This window comes from Natator depressus, chromosome 13 (assembly GCF_965152275.1).
Source record: "Natator depressus isolate rNatDep1 chromosome 13, rNatDep2.hap1, whole genome shotgun sequence".
Taxonomy (NCBI): domain Eukaryota; kingdom Metazoa; phylum Chordata; order Testudines; family Cheloniidae; genus Natator; species Natator depressus.
Window position 1 is genome coordinate 13,121,007 of NC_134246.1, and position 21,345 is coordinate 13,142,351.

The following is a 21,345-nucleotide window of genomic DNA, read 5'->3' on the forward strand; positions in this document are numbered from 1 at the left end:
TCTCAAAGTGAAATTCTTCAGCTCAGACTGAAGTACGGTAAGGTTTGGCTAGAAGCCTGGGTATTAGACTTTCAGCCTACACCTCCCAGTGCTGGACTTACTGTGAACCCTGCCGAGGGTGAAGTGAACAGCCACTGGGAATGAATGGAACTAATTACATAGTAAATTCTCTCTAACGTTACATGGCCTGCAGCTATGTTCATGCAAAAGAAGGAATGGCACTCGGTCAAGCCTCCAGGAAGAAAAGGCAGAAACCAAAATAGGAATTCTGATATTGTAGAGCTATAAGAACGTCACGTGGACACTGCAGTGAAGCTAAGAGAGTGATTTGAGTGCATTTGGGGGCTTTTTCCCAAGGTAGTATCAGTTCTTCTTCCTCCTCAATTTGTATTTAAAAATACTTCGATTTTGAATTTTTCATGTTCAGGTCACTAGAAATGTCATGGCTCAGCAAGACCTTTACAGCTAAAAAATCACTGCAGAAAAACCACATATTTTAAAAGCAGAGAATCTGAGAGACCAACGCAGAACAGTTCATGGTTAACATCTTTTGTTTTGTACAATTTTCAAAGGTTCCTTTATACAGAAATTATCTTGCCTCCATTCTGTTCCTTCCTCTTTCTACAGTAAGCAAGTTCACTCTCTCTCCCCAAAACACTTTTATAATGAAAAACTGTGCCCGTGTCTTGCAGGGGGCAACAGTTGGATTTTTGTATTTTTTTCTCTAAATTTTAACCTTTTGCACTTGGAGTTGACTTGGTAATGCAGAAGCATCCAACCAACCTTTCTAGTCATGCAAAATATCTGGTACAATGAAGCTCACTTGCAACAAATTCTGATCCTTTTCATGTGACAGGCATTGGTATTATCAGTTGTGAACGTGCAAGAAGAGAATTCAGCCTAGAGAAATTGCACAAATGTACCACCACAGACCATAGAATTTTTAAAAATATATTTTAGAAACAACAATGCAATCTGTTGCCACAGAGCTGCTCTAAAGGTGGCATAATTGACCACAGGAAGACAACGCCGACTTCAATAGCATAGAGCATGCATAAGGCCTACGCTACTCCACAGCTCCCTCCTATACTAGAGGGTCAGGGGATGTGATTTAGAGAAAGAGAGCATGGCTGCGGATTCCATAACGCACATCTGACTCCTGTTCCCCAAAACTCTTGGCAAGTACTGTAAGTTAGGCTATTCTAACTTGCTGCTGGTGGCTGACTGGCACATAGCCAGCCCAGGCTCCAGATAGCTTAAAGTCCTTGCACAATGCACAGCAGAGCCTGGGAGGTTGCTGTGGTTGCAAGGTGAGAGCATGCAACTAAAATTCTAAGCGCTAGGTGTTCTCCTCTGCAAGCTTGATCACTTACTTGCAAGTATGCAATTAAAAAAAGTATGCGCATGTACTGAGCATTTGTTAATGAGAGAAATTTAAGAGTAAGCTTAAGCGTGTCTGACAGGAGCTTAGCTATCTGCATCTTTTTGTTCTCACTTCATGCTGCTGCTAGACAGGATCAACTTGCCAGCCACCCACCAGAACTCATTACTATAGGACGGGCCCCTGTGCACATGCTGTCTCCCTGCCCAACACTTTTTACTTTGTGCATATGCACATTGTACAGTGTGCAGGTGCAGCGTCCTATCAGCCCTCAACGCATATCCAAAAACATTAACAAGATGTCCATAGAGCATGCGAATGCACTGGATTCCATTACAGAAGCAGTTTGTCCTGCAAAGGTCCGGGGGGGGGACGGGGGGGGGGCAAAAGTTGCTAATGATTAGCTGTGGCAATAACACTCATAGACTCTGGAGCTGGGGGCAGAGGAGGTACCCAGGCCATGGCCCTACCACTCTTTGGTCACAATACCACTCGCTCACATTTGGAGGGGGTGGGTGTAGGGGTTCATGGGCAGGGGAAGTGCCAGGAAGCTGGTGAGGAAGGGGGCTAAGACGGGAAGAGGAGGGTCAGAGAGAGATGCAAATCTACCCCCCCACACACACACATTTAAAATGGTGCTCAGGAGCCCACGTTAACACTACTATTTAGTTCTTTCATCATAATGGGAATTTCTGCACAGCCACAGCTGACAGCCACTGTGCTCCAGCTATAACAGGACTCAGTTTTTGCCCACCGATCTTGCCAAAGTGTTGCTATCACAGAGTAAACTATAAAAAATGATGTAAGGCCATTAAAATGACATTGCCCCAGAGCCGCTGGGATAATAGGAACCAATAGGTCATTTAGCATGTTGCATCAGAAACTTGAATGGTTTCCTGACTTCTTACCATACTTCATCTCCATGAGATAGGTGTATTTGTAGAAGGGCAGTGCTCAGAATTTACAAGTCAGCTTGATATTGCTAAATTCAGTCAGCCACTGCTAAACTATTTTGACTTCTGTGACCAAAATATCATACCTGGAAATTTGCTAAATTGAAAATAAAAGCGTTAGGAGCCAAAGAGAGGGGTAATAAGAGAACTTTTTAAAATATGAGTTTCAAAACATAAATGGGTCAAGTTTTCTTCTCAGTAATAGAGAGGAACGTGTGTCCCATTGTCTTCTGATGAACGTAATATGGAATGAGAGAGGTCAATTCTTTCAAACAGACCGTGACAGAAAACTGAACACAGTAAATGTTCCATGTAACTCCTATCAGGTGCTTTTCCTTACATTTCTGGTATCAAACTCCAACCCCTCCCAAATCATATTTACATGATCAAGGTCATGAACATTACACTGGGAGCCAAGAACTCCAGCATTCTCTTTGACCCTGACATACACTGACACTTTTTGCAAGTTATTTATATTGCAGTCGGGCCCACATTTTGCTAGGTAGAGTACAAACGCATAGACAAGTTCTCTACCTTGAAAAGCTTATAAACCGATTTTGTAAGTCTAATAAAACCCCCCCCGTAATTTAACTTGTTTTTTATCCTGCCTGTAAAATAGGGAACTAACTTATCTACCATACAAATGTGTTGTGTGGAGTGTTTAGTTAATAATAGTACATTATTATACCATCAAAGAGCTTTACAAAGCATTATGAAATAGTAATAAGAGAGGTGGTACCTTCAAGATAGAAGCTGGGGCTTACTTAATTTTTGTCAGTATAATTAATGCTTATAAAATCTCTTAGGTTTCCTTTTACTCAGAGTTCCATCCAAGGAGAATTTCTTCAGACACCAATGACACTGCCGCAGCCAGGTCTCCAACAGCAGAAATACAGGCAAACATCAGGTACCTTAGCATCCAAACCAAAAACTCCCTTTCCACAATTAGTTGGTAAAGATATAAAACATGTATGATACTAGAAGAGTTATTCTGAACTAAATATCTCTCTCTCAAATCACACTTACTTCAGCCTCTAATATTTTAAGTCATTAAATTCTGTTCTCATAAACCATCAACCTACCGTTGCAGATGTGTTGATTCTGCTATTTTTATCCATAGCATTCACCAAGCAGCCTGCCACTTTGAATATTATAAATAATCACTGTATAACCAGTGTTATACAGAGCTCAGTTTTGCAAAGTCACAATGTGTCAGGAACTATTTCGCAAGAAAAAAAAAAAGTCTGACAAGTATTGCCCTGAAAGCATTTAGCTATACAAAAGGTTTCCCATAAAAGTCAATTTCTGTGACAGCAGACAAGATTAAAACAAACAAACAAAAAACCCTAACAGCGTCTACAACGAGAATAACTGTCTAAAAAGTGGAATTTTCCTTGATCTGTCTGTCACAGACTTGTTGCAAATAACCACAGATACAAAAAACCCACGCTTCTGCTTTGCTGCATGTTCCTGTAGTTCCTAATTTAGAAGCTTGATGGAAGAACAGTTTACTACAAGTGTTTGCACAGCACTTTAATGAAATAACTGACTGCCACAATCCTATGAATTCAGGATTTCTATCCAACATTTTCCATACCTTGCAAAATTTTCTCACATTTATTACAACACATTTATTATAACTTTGTGTTGTAATAGCCTGTAAGCTCTATGGGGTAGGGAATTTGTGTTCTTATATACCTACAAGGCACCAACCATACTACCATATGTGTTGTAAGGTACATTTTGTATGAAAGACACTGAAAAATTTAAGCAACTTTGACTCATCTCAGAAGACAAATTGATCAGTCTGGTCTCCTGTGATGATTCCTCTACATTTTAAGAGGACGAGTGGTGGACTATGACTCTCCCATCTAATTTACTCTCATCTGCTATCCAGCCACCTGGATTTTTTGTCTAACCCTTCGGGCTGGTGTCAACTAGGTGCAGCATCGGCACATAAAAAGCATTGAGTTAGAATGCTTGAAAAGTATCTGTTCAACTAAACAAGCTGAACAGAAAATTTCAGAAATCTTAGGAAAGTACAGTTACTTAAACTGCGCTTCGATTTGCGTTGTCCATATGGATTCTACTTTTGGTGTGCATGTGCCGTGTGAAAATGAGATCGAATTCATTTGGCCAGCAGTCTATATTTGGGCCACACCTGTGCCCTAGAGACTCTGCATTCCTCCCCCCACAGGGGCCCAACTGTTCCTCATTTCCCTTTACTAATACAGAATCCCACTGGTATAAGACTCTGTAGAAGCAGGAAAGGAAGGTGAGCCCCAGAATTCATGTGGACAACACTTCCTGAAGAACCAGTTACTGTAGGATAACCATTTTGCGCCCCCTCCCCAGGGTCTGTAATGTCCACATGGATTCCATTCTTGGTGGCTAACAAACAGTCATCTATTTAAACAATGACTGCAGGACTAAATGGGCATCCAATTTGGAAGATTCTGCCAAAGAGTAGGTTTCAGAGTAACAGCCGTGTTAGTCTGTATTCGCAAAAAGAAAAGGAGTACTTGTGGCACCTTAGAGACTAACCAATTTATTTGAGCATGAGCTTTCGTGAGCTACAGCTCACTTCATCGGATGCATCCGATGAAGTGAGCTGTAGCTCACGAAAGCTCATGCTCAAATAAATTGGTTAGTCTCTAAGGTGCCACAAGTACTCCTTTTCTTTTTGCCAAAGAGTAGGGACTTGTAAAGGTCTGGATTGAGCCCCACATTGCTGTTAACAGATTTTTGAGACAGACATTTTTTGAACAGGCTACCTAAGCTCTAGTGCAGGGGTCTCAAAGTCCCATCCTGTGGGACATCTGCGGCCCAAGAACCTCCCCCACTGCGGCCCACAGAGGAGAGATGCATGCAGACAAGCTGCTGGCAATGTCTGCTGCAGGAGCCGTCCCCCACATCTCCTATTGGCTGGGAGAGAGGGACAGAGATACTATCACTAATTACCAGGCAGAATCATCATCATTAGTTGCTGGGTAGAGACAGCCATGGAGGCAGTGTCGCTTTTTTCCCCCACAATGAATATAAACAAGTCAAAATATTGAACACAACTATCTGATGCCCATCTTGCTGCAATCCTGAAGGTTTCAACTGCTGTCACTGAAGGCAAACATCAACAAACTGACACAACTGAAGCATTGCCAGGTGTCTGGCAAACACTAAAATCTCTCTGGCAGGTGAAGAATTGTATAAAGTTTATGACAGTTTTATTATTTCTAAGAAATTCAAAATAAATGTTTTCTTTTCTGAACACCATCTTCAGTGACATTATTGGCTCGCTGGGAGGATTGGCCCTGGCCCTAAGGTAAATTGAGTTTGAGATCCCTGTTCTAGTGAAATGAGCTCTAACCCTCGCTAATTTAGAATATATTCTGATGTAGTCAGAATCCCACTTAGAAAATCTCTGATAGTGAACTTCTTCACCTCTGCAAAGGCCCCAAATGGTCATGTTTGGCTTCAAAATTAGGCGCAAGCCAGACCTCTAAATGGAAGTACAAAACGTCTCCCACGAAGTGCTATGTAGCTCTTAGCACGTAAGCTTTTACATAAGGGCTTACCTACATTTACAATGCTGTAGCAGCTCAGCTGCAGCGCTTAGTGAAGACGCTACCTATGCCGAGGGGAGAGCAATCATCAGTGGTCTGAATGGTTTTGTCCCATTAATGCAGAGAGTCTCTTACTACATTACATTTGTGAAGTTTAACTTCCCCTAGGGTTGAATGAGATTTTGGAAAAAATTGGGAGCTGAATGAACTAGAATACTAAAACAAATATGGGCAGGAACTTGAGAGTGACCCTATCCTTACAAAATGCCATATAATGAGGAGCTGATGGGGGCCCCAAATCTTTCCTACTCTTTCAGCTGATGTAATGGCTATTAAAGAGGCAATCTTCATTCGTAGGTGGTTTAGGGGAGACCTATCAACCCTGTTAGAACGAGAGAGGACACTCATCAACCTTGAGAAAAACATGAATCAGGACCCTAAGGAATCTTGCCACTGTATAGAAGGAAAAAAACATGGGGGTGGAAAGGCTGGTGGTGTGCAGATATTACTGCTAAACAGACTGTAGTAGAGCTGATAGAAAGTCCATCTTATTCTCCTAGCCCTGAAACAGTCTGCTGATTTAGTAGGTAGAACCAGAGCACTCAGTAGGGCCCTTACTGGCTTCTGGACTGTAAAAGATTAGCTTATGATTAGAGATGTGTAACGATCGTGTCTTGTTAGTCAGAAGACAATATGGACTTTGGGACGCTGGGAGCCTGGTGTGGACTAGCTGTCTGTACACACCTTGTTGGTAGCTTATTAATATGTGTTGACCTAGTCTTTGAAATTGGACCAGACCAAAGCATACTAATGACTGTTAATGTATGCATTAGCAGGATGCAGTTGGTCTATGGTATGTATTTTTGTGTGTGTACGTGTACACACACACACATACAGATTCACACTTCAATATGCCACAAACAAGTTCACATATACAAGCCCTGAGTGATAAGAGACTACCTAAGTCAAACAAAGACCAAATGCATGCTATACAAATAACACACTACCCGACATTTGTAGTCAGGTCTTGGTCCTGATGGGTTCAGGTCAGCTTGCAAGCCTCTATTTGCTTCAAGGTTACAGCAGTTAGTTAAGAGAAATTCAAATGAAGGTCAGCCACCAGATTTCAAGTCTGAGCTTTAATATCAGAACTAAAACATCATTTGTTGAATTCATCTAAACCATTTAAAAATGGATGTTCAAATTCTTATGGCACAAAATTCTGGCTCAGAGCTGGAGAGCCACTTGGCCAATTTTTTTTTTTTTTTAAATGAATAAAAAGATACAAAACCAGAGCTTTCACTGCACAGTGCATGAATCAGAACGGAAATACAACTTAAAGCTTCTTTAAAATATCTGGCCAAGTTCTGCTGAGAATTTGTATAATCCATTCTTTTAAAAAAAAAATACTTTAATAGGTTTGCACAGACGTAATGGAGAAATTCTATACAGATTGAGCAAGATTCACTTAAATTACTAACATTTTGAAAATTTAGACATGTAAGAGCACGTTTAAAACTATCCCTGCAGGAAGGATTCATTGTATTCAAGGATAATGGTTGACTACTTACACAATTGATGCCATACACACCAATAAAGTCAGTGAGTGAGGGAAAACTCAATCTCAGTACTTTCATCTTTTCCCACCATGTTTGACAAAGTTAAATACAGACATAGCATGGCTCTTATTTAGGCATCTGTTGGCAGTACACTTAATATAAGATGGTATAATTAATCTAGATAATCACTGTTTTATGAAACTGTCTTTAGTCTGTGGTTGACCTTCGGTACCAAAATCGAGCTCTGTAGTCATCACTGCATGTCATGAAACCAGGATTGGTAGGAGAATGAACAATACACCGGACAATGCTGTTATGCCCCAATGACAGAAGATTTCGCCGTTCTGCAGTTCTTGAGTCCCAGCAGCAGAGACTTATGGTCCTTTCATCAGGCAGTAACACATAGTCCTCTGTGTGGTTAAAGACTGCCTGCGTTCTGTGTACTTGTCGTCCACTCAAACCAGCTCCTATAATAGCAGGGACATGATACTCATTAAAGGTGCAAGTAAAACATGTAACCTAGAGTAGCCTTGCTTAGGGGGCTTACACAGCACCTACCCACTCTTTACCTGACTCAAAACCAACAGTATTAGTCCCTCATGTGCAGAAGCATTAAATTCAGATGCTCAATGAAAGTGTATGCTTATTTATAGAGAAAATTCATTGTTACATCTCCCTACGTAGTACCTATGCAGAAGTCACAACTATCAGTATTGGCGTTAGACAGTCTAGATGTGTTTTTGCTAATAAAATTTTATAAATTATTCATTTTTTCCCCACACTTAAAAAATACATCAGCGCAATCACTTACAACTACAAGTGACTTTCAATGAATTCGTTACAGTAGGTGGTTTTTTGGTGGGGGGGTAGGGGTGAAAGAGATAAATGGCACTGGGCACAATACTTTGCCATATTTCAGCCTCTATATAGGAAAGTTCAAAGAGGTGCTTGGAAATAAAAGGGTTTTTTGTTTGTGTTTGTTTTTTTTTTTTAAATATGCAATTCCACATTGTACTAGTCAAGACCACCACAATGTGAGGGTTCATCCTTCAAAAACCTATCTTGAGGAAAGAAAATCTATATACATTCCAACAAAACAGGTTTACCCGTGAAAGAATTCCATACTACTGTAAGTATTCACACACCATTTCATAGAAGTATAGAGAATACCTGAAGCCCTTCCTTCCTAACTGAATCAGTCAACCAAATCAAAAGACCTTCATAGAACATAGGGCATGAGCACAATGCTCCAACACCACTTCTCCCTCCAGTAGTATTGGTGAGAAACTTAGCACGTAGCAATTGGTAACTAAAATTGGAAAGAGCACAGCTAATAGAGGGAAGTGCAAGTTCTCATTATCAATATCTATAAATATATAAACCATTATCTAGCTAGGCCATTGCTCCCACTGTAGAAGTTTAGCATTAAACTTCCTTATAAAAATAAGATGTTTCACATATACTATGGCATACACAGACTTGATTTGATTAAATAAGAGAAACAATCAAGTAAAGTGGCTGCACTTTACAAACGTTTTGTGGTTGTTTATGGAGGCTATGCTGCACCCTGCTGGTTAAAAATATTACCAGTTTATACTTTGAGCAACAAGATCACTGTTAAATTATACTGAGCTCTTTTGCAGATTGAAACAAAGTGTAAGTTTCTGGTTTTGGCAGATCAAACTGCCCTAATGTCTCTGGAATCAATTTCACAGTAACAAAATCTCCTGTGGAGGTTAGGGAAGACTGAAAGGAGCCACCAGTCAGCAACTTCTTGCCAAAAATATATGTCTTGATAGGTCTACTTTTGTTTTCCTTTCTGGAGTAACTCAAGAGAGTTGTATATGATGATGCTTTCCTTTAACAGACAGCTAACAGCCAGCAAACCAGACAGCAGAATAGTAATACATCATCTGAACAAATGAAGTAATGATAGAAAGTTATCCAAATCCACTTATATTAGTGTAAGATAGTGACCAACGCCTAAAGAAAGTCAAGAATGGAATGAAGTGACATATCTGTTATCTGTGACCAAGAAAAGAAAAAAAGTGGGGAATCCTAGAATTTCATCTTCACAGAAGAAAACTTCCAATTAACTTTAGGAGGTTACTGTTCAACAGCACAAGGCTATCATGATCTTATGAGTGAATTCTGAAAAAAATCTTTCACATACTTAACTGAGCACATCAGACTCTGGACTAAGCACTTAAAAATTTTGTACTGCATCCAATATCATTCCCATCACTAGTTGATTACTGCATGAACAATTTTTGCCACATACCTGTATATTTGACCAGCGTTCGACCTGTGGATATCTCCCATAGTTTAGCTACAGAATCTTTTCCACTTGACAGGATGTACTTTGAATTTTTGGAAAAGATGGCAGAACAGACTTCAGCCCCATCATGTGCTTTCTCAAAAGTAGTGATACATCGATTTGAAACACCATCCCATAATTTGATGCATCCATCCTTGCTTCCTGTCACATACATGTTAGCACTTGCATTATAGTTTACTGAACATATAGCATCGGTGTGTTGATCTTGAGGATTGCAAGACACAAAACACTGGAATGTATTGATATCATAAAGCCGTAAGGTAGGGTGCTGGGTACCAACAAGTATGAAGTCACCAGAAGGATGAAAAGAGATGGAGCGTAACATTTCTGCTTCCTGTGTGATGAGAAATATATAAATCAATATTAATATAAAGAACCTATTTGCAGAGAGAAAATCCTGGTGGATTCACAAGTCTGAAGTTCTATGGTATTTTCATCTTTAAAAAAAAAGTTCAATTCTTAATTAGTATAGGGTTTAGGGCAGGATACAAATTGGAGAACACCATTCCCCTCTCCACTATATAGCAGTAACATATTTAGATCGATCAGGATTATACTTGAAGGGGTTCTCACAACAAATTTTTTGTTGGCCTCAAAGTGCGGCCCCCAACTCTATACATGTCCAAATCATTGTAATTTATTTATGAAGGATTTTTTTGCAGACTCAATATTAAAAATAATGTACAGTTGTCTCTATTCTTTACTGGACCTAAAACAGAATAGAAACACAAATAAGGTGCTTTGCTTTTTTTTTTTTTTTAAATCCCAAAAAGCAAAAGAAACAACAAGAAAAAAGACAGACTTGCTAGAGAGTAAGTCTGCTGTGAAAAGTGCTAACAAACAAACATCACTTTTCACAGCAGACTTACTCAGTCCCGGCAAGCCTGGGGACACACTAAGCCCTAGATGGGGAGGTGGGTAGGGAGAGGGATGATGAGCTCAGGGACAGAGCCCACCACCACCACATGGCCAGGGAACAAAGCTTTAAGCCCCATGACTGGAGCCCAACAACACTGCCTCCGGGGAAGGTGAGACACTCACTGGCTGCCTGCTCCTCTGTTTTGTGTGTCTCCAGAGGAGGGCAGGGCCCAACCACTACTGAGCGCCTCGGAGGACGGGCTGATGCTTTGCGCCCCCCCATGACTGCCCAGAGGGCTGTGGCCGCAAGGAAAGCCCCCGGTGGCCACATCTGAGAAACATTGCTGTAAGTCCTATATCAATTTTCAAAGCCAATTCATGGGGCAAGGGGGAGAGAGGAGCAAATTTTCCCCTCAACAACCAAAAAGAAATCCATAGAACTTCAATACCATTCATAAAGGAAATGCCAGAAGCACCACTCCTAGCAGATTCAGGTTTCCCGTGTGTGTGTGTGGGGGGGGGGGAAGAGAAGAGTGGACATTTTATGTACCTAATTTGTATGCATAATTATCACAAGAGTATCTGCAAATTGGATAACAGCATACTCCTGTGTATTTAGCTATTTCTGCATGCAGACACAAATTAGCTAATTGCTATCATGGTAGTTGTAGACCTCAAATTTTTTTAAAAAAAAAGGACTATAACCTCTAACCTGGATATACTTGAAGGCTCTTTTGGCAGAAGGTTTTGAATAGTCAAACAATTTAAGCGTATAGTCCCTTGAACCAGATGCCAGGATCTGTTCTGTTGGATGGAAAGCTAAACATGTAACCTCATCCACATGATCATATAGAGTCCGAATAACAGGATGATTTTCCATGTTCTGCTGTGCTGTCTCATTCATCATGACCTATAGAAAACATTTAAAACAAGTCAATGGAGAGTGCTTCCTTCTTACAAAGGACGAACCATAAACCACTATCCAACTCTTGTGTTATTACTCTGGGGCATTTAAAAGACAGATACAAAAAACACGTGGGATCTCCTGGTAGAAGAGAAAAAGTGAGTTTTAAACATGCATCAATGCCTGCCTCATCTTCCAAGCAAAGACTGTATTTTTTGATGAAAATCTATGCATATACTTAGAATGATAATCTCAAAGTTCTTTGCAAATATTGGTCATTAACACCCCTATGATAAGTATACAATAGCCTTCTTTTACAGAGAAGCAAACAGAAACTGACAGAGGTTAGTGATTTGCCCAAAGTCAAAATGGAGTCGACAGCAGAAAAAAATAAAACTCAGTGGTCCCGAGTGTTAGCCCTTTGCTCTAACTCACAATACTACTAAAACAAATGTTGCACTTATTTTGTTCCCGGCAACATTCTTAAGACTGTGCACTACCACTAGTTGTATGCAGATTCCAGACAACAACAAAAAGGTACTTTTCCTTAAGTATGCTATCAGAGGCAGAACAAATGCTATAAAATGGATGTAGCATTTTTATCATTCACTGACTGATCATGATTCATGTGATACTTTACCTCGATGGGCATAGCACTTTTTGCCAACATTCTCTCTGTATCAAGAATTTTTATTGAGGCATCAGCAGATCCTGTAGCTATTAACTGCCCATCTCTGCTATATGTAGCTACGCGACATGGTCCTTTATGAGATGTGACGTAACAGGTCTCATATTCAGAAGCCTCGGGGGACATAGTCTGGACATCTGCATCAAATTCTAAGTCAATCCCTGTTCCTGGAGCTACTGTATCGGAGCGTCCAATTGCATACTGAACTGCGCTGTCATCGTTCTCCATTCCTGAAGGACGAGAGATTAAATATATTTACTTTCTCCACAAAAAGGTTGACAAAGTCTTCATAACTATACTAGTAACTGCTTAGAATAGCCACGATTGTATCTACAGCCAGCTTTCATAGGAAATAGTAATGCCTGCATAGAAAAAAATATATATATATTTTTTAAAAGGACAGCTATTTACAGAACTTTTTCCTTTGCAGCTCAATAAAGAATACCCAAGAAAAAAAAAAAAAAAAAAAAAAAAGAGATTATGGCTACCATAATCACCACAATGAAGCAGTGCCAGTAAAAGGTCCCTAGTCCATGACTAGAGCTCCTAGGTACTACAATAATTCAAATAAGAATAATGAGAACCATTATTCCTCCATACACTTATCTCTCATATTTAACACCTTCTTCTCTTAGTGGAAGTTGCAGCTTAAGCAGGTACAAGCTCAACATTTTAACCACATCATTAACTCTAGTCTGAACAGAGGTAAATGGTGTTCCTCATCTGTGTCATCTAACCCTGTTCAGAGTAGTGCTGGATGACATGGTGTTGAAAATGCTTGCTGTTACCATCAGTAGTGAATTAGAGATACTAATTTTCCTAGTTTAGATAGATCTAAAGCTTACTATATTTATACTCTTAGAGATGTGTGAAGCACTATTTCAATTTGCTATGCACCCTGCTATTACATTATTCAAGTAGATTTTCAAAGATCATGATGAAAAATAGCTATATTAAGACCTCAATTGCCTTAACACTGAAACGTGTAAAGTTAAATACTGCATTTCAGAGCTCCTTGTAGTTACTGTCATTAGTTTTGTCTGAGCCAAAGAAAAGCTAGTTGACATGCTGAGATTCAAATCAAGATGTTACACAAAATAAGGTAAGAAGGCAGTTTGATCCTTTGTTGTGATTTCCTAGCCCTTGAGGACTGTTAAAGCTTACAATGCTTTAAATAGTTGTTAAATAATTTTACTCATTTGGTAGTAAATTTTGCAGCAGTTTTTTGCCAGTATAAAAATTTTCTCCCCAGTATAAAATTATTTCTGCTCCATGGAAAAATCAGGAGTATTTTCAGTAAACAGGATACTTTTAGTCTCTGTCACTTTATTGTTAAAGTGCCTCCAACACTAATACTGCAACACACACACACAAACCAGACTAGTGACAGATCTAAGTTTACTTTGAAGCTAAGCTACCACACTGGGACACAATACTTTTTGGTTTTAGCAGATTTCACTAACTTTTCCATTAGTATTCTTCTGCCTAACTCAGTTACAAGACTTTCCACAATATTTTGTTGGTATCTGTTGGTGAATAAATTACCCTACCACACATTATTATTATTAATATTCCAGAAGCATACAGAAGCCCCAATGGTGCATACTAAGAGACTCTCTTAGTGTGTGTAGTGCCTATCATAGTAAGAGACAGTTCCTATCCCAAAGGCCTTATCATGTAAATATAAGAGAAACAAAAAGGTTGAGAAAACACAGATGTATAGAGTGGTGAAGTGACTTGACCAAGGTCACAAAGCAGAGACTAAAACCCAGGTCTGAGTCCAAGTCCAGTATCCTAGCCACTGGACCACACTGCTTCAGTTACTCCTGATTAGAAAGTAAACAACATTTAAACAGAGATTTCCTATTAAGTTCCATCCTCCAATACATAGTGCATTCACCTGCTTAAAAGAGAAATACGTTTAGACTTACACCAGCGCCCAGACATTTGTCAGACAATAAAAAAACTGAATTCTGATCTGACGAGCAATACCAGTGTCAGTAACAAACCTATTACTATATACCCTGAAAAACCTGGGACCTACCTGCCTCCTCAGCCTCCCCCCCACCCCCAAACATGAAACAGTCCCTGTGACATGTGGCAACTGAACTGAAACCTCATAAGAGAGAGGGACTGACTGGCAGAGCATTCTCTGTGAGGAGAATGGAACTCTAAAACCCATTTCCTTTCTAGATCTGTAACAGTTTATTTATTTATTTATCTTCAAGACACAATGCAAGGCCCACCATTTCTCCTGTCTGCGAGGAGACTGGTCTCGAGTAGGTCTACTAGTGTTGATGTGCGATTTCGTGGGTCAGTTAGTTTCTATTATATTTAAGGATTATTTGATTTTATCTAGGAGATCTAACAGCCCCATTTATTCCATGTACTTTTAGAAGACTGTTGAGGATCCAGGGCATTGGATAGGCACTATTATAATTTGAAAAAGTACAAATAAATAAGTAGATCCTAGAAAAGATTTATTGAAAGACTTGTATTTTGTTATCTAACCATAAATATGACAACTGTACAGCAACATTAGGAGTTATCGTTATATAAGTGAATGAGAACAACTACTTTTAGATTGCACTGAGTCCACTACAGAATCACAGAGATGTAGGGCTGGAAGGAACCTCTAAAGGTCATCAAATCCACCCCCTGTGCTGAGTCAGGACCTACATACCTGAACTTCATCAAAAAAGTCTGCAATTCCTAGTTTACGTACATGAATCCTGCATTACAGTTTACCTAGTTTAATCAGATGCAGCAGTTGTTCAGATGGTGCGCAGACTGATTGTGGTTTTATCTCATTTATCAGGCCATTGGCAATGTTTATGTATCCATCATACAGCAATTGACTAATAATCAGTTTGTAAAGTTGTTGACGATCTTTCAAGCTTACTTTTGTTCTATACATTGTGAGCAAGGAATGCCTTGCGGGTGCCTGAAACAAGAGAAAAAAATACTTACAAAACAGTTACATTGCAATGGTGTAATTTTTCATACAGAACATATCCTAACACCTTTCAACATTAAATAGTAATGTTATAGTGACAAATTAAAAAGGTATTGTATACATAAAAGAAAGACTTTCAGCTAAGATTCAAAACTAGATGGACAAATGAAAAGAGATAACAGAAAGCTGTTGCAGACAGTAGCAACTACAGAGGAGACAGACCACCAGTTACCAGCACTCAGACTGTGATTAAGGACTGCTACAAAGGTGAGAGAAGAGCAACACTGGCTAGCAACGTTTGCCTCCTGACAGTAACCTTTCTTTAATTCTATCAAGCAGGTGTGGGGAAATGGGCACACAGTTGTGAAGGACAAGGTTAACACACACACAATTTGTAGGGAAGCCAAGAGGCAAAACAAAACGTGTATTGTATGGTTTTCAGTGAAGCCACCAGATGAAAAACCATAACCTCCCTGCACCCAACACACCACCCCTCCCCCAATCCACCCATTTCCAGCCCCAAAGAACAATCGATTGTTATAAACGGGGAGGGGTGAAAGCAAACTCAGGGGCGGGGGGAGAAACTGTCTGGAAGGAGAGTGAACTGCCAGCGTTTCCTTGGGACCGCGGGCTAGAGGAAACGGCCTTCGGCAAGCAAGCAGAGCTGTAAGCCGCTCAGCTCAGCAGGGCATGTAGGAAAGGAGTTGTTCACACCGCCCCGGCACCTACCAGCCCGTCTTTCTGCCTCCCTTTCTCTCCCCCTAAAATGGCGACTGGAGCCCTGAGAACATCGATAGATGCCGGAGGCGGCGGCGGCGGCTAACAGTATCCCAATCACTCCCCAGCGCAATGTGCAGCTTTGCGCTACTGAGCATGCTCGTGGACAGTGAACATGCTCACGCACATCTGCTCCTGAAGCCCGCCTGCTTCCCTAACTAGGATTATACAAACGTCCTGCTGTTCCCGCAGCCGCGTTACAAGGGGACAGGGGACAAATCGGAGAGGTGGGATCGAATCTGCAGTGCAGGGATCCAGACTGCACGCCCAAGGAAATCATGCAGCTAGTGGAGGCAGGCGAAGGAGAGGGGCAAAATCAGGCATAGGGAGTAGGGGCCGGGGTTAAGAGCCTCTGCCAGACAACGGGGGGAGAAGAAGGAAACTAGACACAGAGAGTTTACTAGAATTGGGGCGAGCTGTCTGTGTGGGTTGCAAAAATAAGCTGTGCGTGGCAAGAAGACTATTGTTTACACTGCTTAGCAAAGGGGATCTCACGGTCCGCTTACCAGGGCTGTTTTTAAAGGCATAGAGCATCTCAATGCCTAGAAAAGGCACCTCTTCCTTACCTGAAACGATGTACTGAGCAGCTAAAGAAGACTGAATACAGTGAAACACAAACAGCATTCCTATACATGCTTTTAGTATTTTAACGAATTCCTTTTCTGTCTATGTCTGCATAAAGCCTCAGAGCAGTTCACTAATTTGTCTTATCTACTGTTCCAGTCCCTGAATCAGATTCCATTTCTTGTAATCCACTGTCAATGCTGTTTCCTGCCTCTTCATTATTTACTTTTTAAAATTTTGTTTTTATTACTCTTATTAATCTTACACTTCATTTATATTAACATTGTGCAAACAGATGCCATTGCACTATTTAATTTTATTTTAATTTATATTTTAATAGCAAGCAACTGAAAATATTAATAGTTGCTAGAGGTTAACAATCACATCTCACATTGTTTCTAGTAGAACACTTCATATGTTTTTACTGTGATTTTGCAGTTTGCAATTTTTAATTTTTATTTGCACAAGTTTTTTGTTTTGTTTTTTTAAATCAAATGACTTTAAGGCTGACATCCTGGGTTGGCATTAAAACTTCTTTAGTGTCCCTTTCCTTTCTTTGATTGGCTTGAAATTGTGCCTCCTGGGCACTGACCTAAATTTGGGGCTATCTGAACAAGGGGTTCATGAGATACAGTACCTGCTCCTCCCCCACCTCCCCACTTTTCTTAATATTCACATGTTCTGGTAGTGAATGTCTGATCACAGATAGAGATCAAACCAGGTCTCAGAGATCATCACACCAGGGTCTCAAATGCTTGAGAGCCACCTCAATGGAGTGTCTGGTATCATACACTATATCCTTTTGGGGGAAATCAAATTACATTATTAGCCAAGAACTTTAATTCTCCTGTTAGGAGCACCACTCTTTAAAGTGCTTGATGGCATGCCACATGGATTATACTGAGCCTGCATAGAGAGAGAAGGTAGCTGGAAACTACCTCTACATCACACATCTTGAATGGCTCAAGGGGGGACTGTTATGATCACCAAACCTAAGCCACAGCCTGGTGGCAAATCCAGCCCAGGACAGAAATCTGAAATAAAAGCAGGAGGTACAGTTTGCTCCAATCTGCCTCTGTCAAAGGGAGTTTTGGTTTTGTGGAAATGTAATCTAAGTACAGCAGAATATTCTGAAAGTGCTGAAACTTTTTTTAAAAAAAAAAGGAGAAAAAATTACACATGCAACTGCTCCCTGGAACGTGACTGGGGTGGAAGAGTAGGTAGGAACGGGGATGGTGGTCTTACAGCAAGGGAGGGGGAATATATGGGACTGGGTGGGAAGGAGAGGGTATGTGTGCGCATGTACTGATTCCAAGCATTTATTAAATAAAAAAGTAAACCATTACTAAATATTGAGAGTGACTTTATGAAAGCATGAAATCCAATTATGAAGTCAGCTATTGGCTATTCATTTTAAAGTTTAGATTCTTCCTCTACTGAGAAACTGAAAAATCTACTATGTGACTCTGGAAAACAGAAATTGTGGAACACAAGATACTAGTGGTTGGGCACACTGTTAGACCATCCATCCTAAAAGTGGTTAATGTCAAATTTTGACTACTTCTTAGTTATGAGTTTTCTATTTTAAAAATGCATAAGATTGTAGAACTAATGTGGAAACCACACAAGATATCCTATGTATGTACAGGAGAAAAATAGCAATTCTCTTAATGGAAAAAATCAGGTATAGCTGTGTTATATATTCCTAGTGAAGTCAGAGTAGAATGTCATAATAGTTATTTTAATAAATGTACTAAAATGTGCCACAAATTTGGTACCCTAATGAAAGAAACTGGGTTCTCTGTATGAATATTGTGTTTAATTAGTGAAAAATAAAAAATGGTTGAAACCAAAAGAGCACTGAAATACAGTAGGATATAGTTATATCTACAAATTAACAGTTTAAGAGAAATAGATGAGGGTACCAAATATTATTTAAATATGACCCCCCGCACCTGAAAGGAAAATATTTGCAAATCATTACTGTAGTTCTTGAAATAAGTGACATTTATTAATGAATCTATTTCTATTTATAGTTTCCGTAATTAGGAAATCATTTGATTAAATTATATTGATTTTGCAGAGAGCACAAAAGTCTACTGCTGCAACCCTGTCATATGCAAGAAGGAAAACAAAGATTGCATAATGCTAAGAAACACAAAAGTGTATTAGAAACACATGCCATATGTTTGAGCAGGTAAGTAAACAGAATAGGATAGTTCATTGCACAAGAACAGAAGTTATGGCCCAGTATCTAGGCAGTTACATATAGCACAGATGGAATAACCTGGATAAGGGTCAGGATTGTGGTAATAATTCCAAATTAATAAAAACTTCAACTGATATGTAACTAGAAAGTTAAAAATCACAGCAGAAGTTCAATAAATATTTTATAATTTTGAGTTAATTGAAATTATATTTTGCACAATTAGTGTCGTCATTTTTTCCATCTTTTTTTCCCCGAAAGGCACAGTGTGACTCCTGCAAGAGGTGGGCAACATGTGCTCTGCCTTCCACAGGGAGCCAATGAAAACATCCTGAGCAGTAAAAAAAGAAGCGTATACAAACTTTGTGATGTTTACAAAATATGTCTACTGTATAACTTTTTAAAAGGTAAATATTTTGGTTTTCTTGCAATTATACAATCAATACACAAATAAGTAATAGAGAAATTCAATTTTAATGTACACTTAGCTAAAGTCACAAAAATAAGTGTTAATTCTGTTTCTAAAAATAAGTTTAGATACTTTTTAAAATGTTGACATGTAAAGTAAGCGATTCTTGTTTGCCGATAGCAAATTATGACAGATGGGGCACTGCCATCACAATTGGTTAACTCTATTCTTCCCATCCCCTGGTCAAGGGGCAGCAAATTGTGATGGGAGTTCTCCCCCTCAGTCACAATATGCCACTTTAGACCAGGAGACAGGGAAGCATGGAGATAGCAAATACCTAGATGTCAGTAAGGGCTATCAGCAGCAAATTGTGCCAGGAGCATGGGGAGTACATGCTAAACAACCAAGAGCTGGGTGACCCAGTGCATGTACACCACAAAAGTGTGAGCCTGGGAGCACGTACAGACCCTTGGCAAAAGCCTACTTTTTGTGGGGAGGAAAGGGGACTATAGGGTGGGACTGGGAGCATGGAAAGGCAGATTCTATTCCTGGTCTGGAAGTGCAGAAAGTTCTAATGATAACACCAGTCTAGTTCAGGAGAGCACAATTCATTTATTTCCAGCTCTAGCAGAAATAAGACCTAATGGTTAGCTCAGAGCATGGTAAACTGAGAAATGATAAAGAGGCTACAGAGATCAATGGCAGTATTCATTGGGAGGGGCCTGGAAACGGGTTAGGGATTGAGCAGCCTAATAAGATCTGTAACTGAAATTCAGAATTCCTGGTTTCAATTCCTTTGATGGAGTGAGAGCAGTGGGATCTCAGGAGACTGGGGATTGGGACTGCTGGGTTCTACATCCCAAGCCTCGCTGGAAGCAAATGGAACTGAAAGTCACCAGGCCCCACTCCTGGGTGCTGCAGACCTCTGGGATGACTCCAGAATTTAGGAGACAGCATGGTGGCACACTCAGACAAGGCACTTCAGGGTGCCTCAGCAGCAGTGCTGAAGGCTTGTCCCAAGAGAACAGACCCGCCCACCCCACCCCCGCAGAAACGGCCCTACTCACCTCAGCCTCAAGGAAAGGCAGTCGCAGTGGCCGTGGCTCAGGAGCGGGGGAGACCACGTTACTCAGGCCCCGTGGAAGCGGACGTCTATCACACGCTGAGGGAACACGACGGCCTGACATCCTCCTCACACCTGTCCTCGCTGCCATCTATCACACGTCACCGCCACGCAGCCCCACACGCCGAGACCACTTCCACACTCGTCCCCACGAGCACGGTGGCAACGGGAGATGCCGTCTAGCTCACGCCTTCAAAGGCCTCAAGCCGTCCTCACGCCGGGCCCGGCGGCCACACAATCACACACACAATGGCTCGAGAGCCCCTTCACGGTTGTGCTTTGCGGCCCAGGTCCAACGGGAGCCAGCACGCGACACGCCCGGCTGCTAGTGCAACAGAACGGCCCGGTGCCCCCCCTCCCGCGTGCCCTCGAGCGCCCAAAGCCCCGCTGGTGCGACACGCTGGCCCTGCGCTCGACCGCCCGCTGTCCGTGGGCCCTGTCACTGACCACACGTCACCGCTCCTGCGACACGCTGGCCACGGTCCCACTCACGTTGGGGCTCGAGAGCCACAGCCCGGAGCAACGGCCGCGGATCACACGTCACCGACCGCCGGGGCGACCCGCTCGCTAGGGCCCCGCTCGTGAGGCAAGAGCCCAGCCACCCTTCTCCGCCTGAAGCTAGGGACGAGCACCTTCTAAGGCAGCCCCCTGAAGTCCTTCCCGTCCCCACCCCCCAGGCTCTGTGCGCACTCCCTGCGCCAGATCTTAATGGCCGGCGGTGAGGAACAAGAATGCCTGTTGATTGGCCTCTCATCCACGGCGCCGCCCGCCGATTGGTTCCTAACTGTTCCTCTGGTTGCCGAGCGAGCCTCTGAACGTCACGGGCACGACTCGGGCGCATGCGTGACCGCTACCCGCCGCGCCCTCCCGCTCCTAGCGTCGCGTTAACGCCGCTACGTGCGTTCTTTACGCATCATCTCGCTCTTGTTTCCTCCCTACGCTAACTTTGTAGACCGACGCGCCAGTTACGGACTTGCCTCTTCTCTGCTTGGTCGGTCTTTCATTACGCAAAATCGCGTAACTCCAGGCCGCCCACCTATGGCAGCGCAGTTATCATAAACGGATTTGG

The 21,345-nt window shown here is 41.4% G+C and overlaps 1 protein-coding gene across 2 annotated transcripts; it reads right to left on the reverse strand.

Annotated features, from left to right (window-relative positions):
* Positions 1-7,110: 7,110 nt before the first annotated feature.
* On the reverse strand, positions 7,111-20,889 carry CSTF1 (cleavage stimulation factor subunit 1). Of its 2 annotated transcripts, none has more exons than XM_074969848.1 (6): positions 15,927-16,242; positions 14,990-15,185; positions 12,194-12,471; positions 11,362-11,559; positions 9,735-10,125; positions 7,111-7,920 (listed from the first exon to the last, which is right to left on the reverse strand). In XM_074969848.1, the coding sequence occupies exons 2-6, from the start codon at positions 15,156-15,158 to the stop codon at positions 7,661-7,663; spliced, it is 1,296 nt and encodes a 431-aa protein (XP_074825949.1). In that variant the 5' UTR covers positions 15,159-15,185; positions 15,927-16,242; the 3' UTR covers positions 7,111-7,660. The 2 variants fall into 2 exon arrangements, with proteins under 2 accessions (XP_074825949.1, XP_074825948.1); XM_074969847.1 differs by lacking the exon at positions 15,927-16,242 and adding an exon at positions 20,221-20,889 and having other exon boundaries at positions 7,116-7,920.
* Positions 20,890-21,345: the final 456 nt, after the last annotated feature.

Coding starts and splice junctions, on each gene's coding strand:
- CSTF1 (XM_074969847.1), bottom strand. CDS start 20,367: ATGGCAGCGAGGACAGGTGTGAGGAGGATGTCAGGCCGTCGTGTTCCC. Junction 12,472..14,989: donor GCTGCATCTGATTAAACTAG/GTAAACTGTAAT, acceptor CTCGTCCTTCAG/GAATGGAGAACGATGACAGC. Junction 7,921..9,734: donor AACGCTGGTCAAATATACAG/GTATGTGGCAAA, acceptor CTGCTATTATAG/GAGCTGGTTTGAGTGGACGA.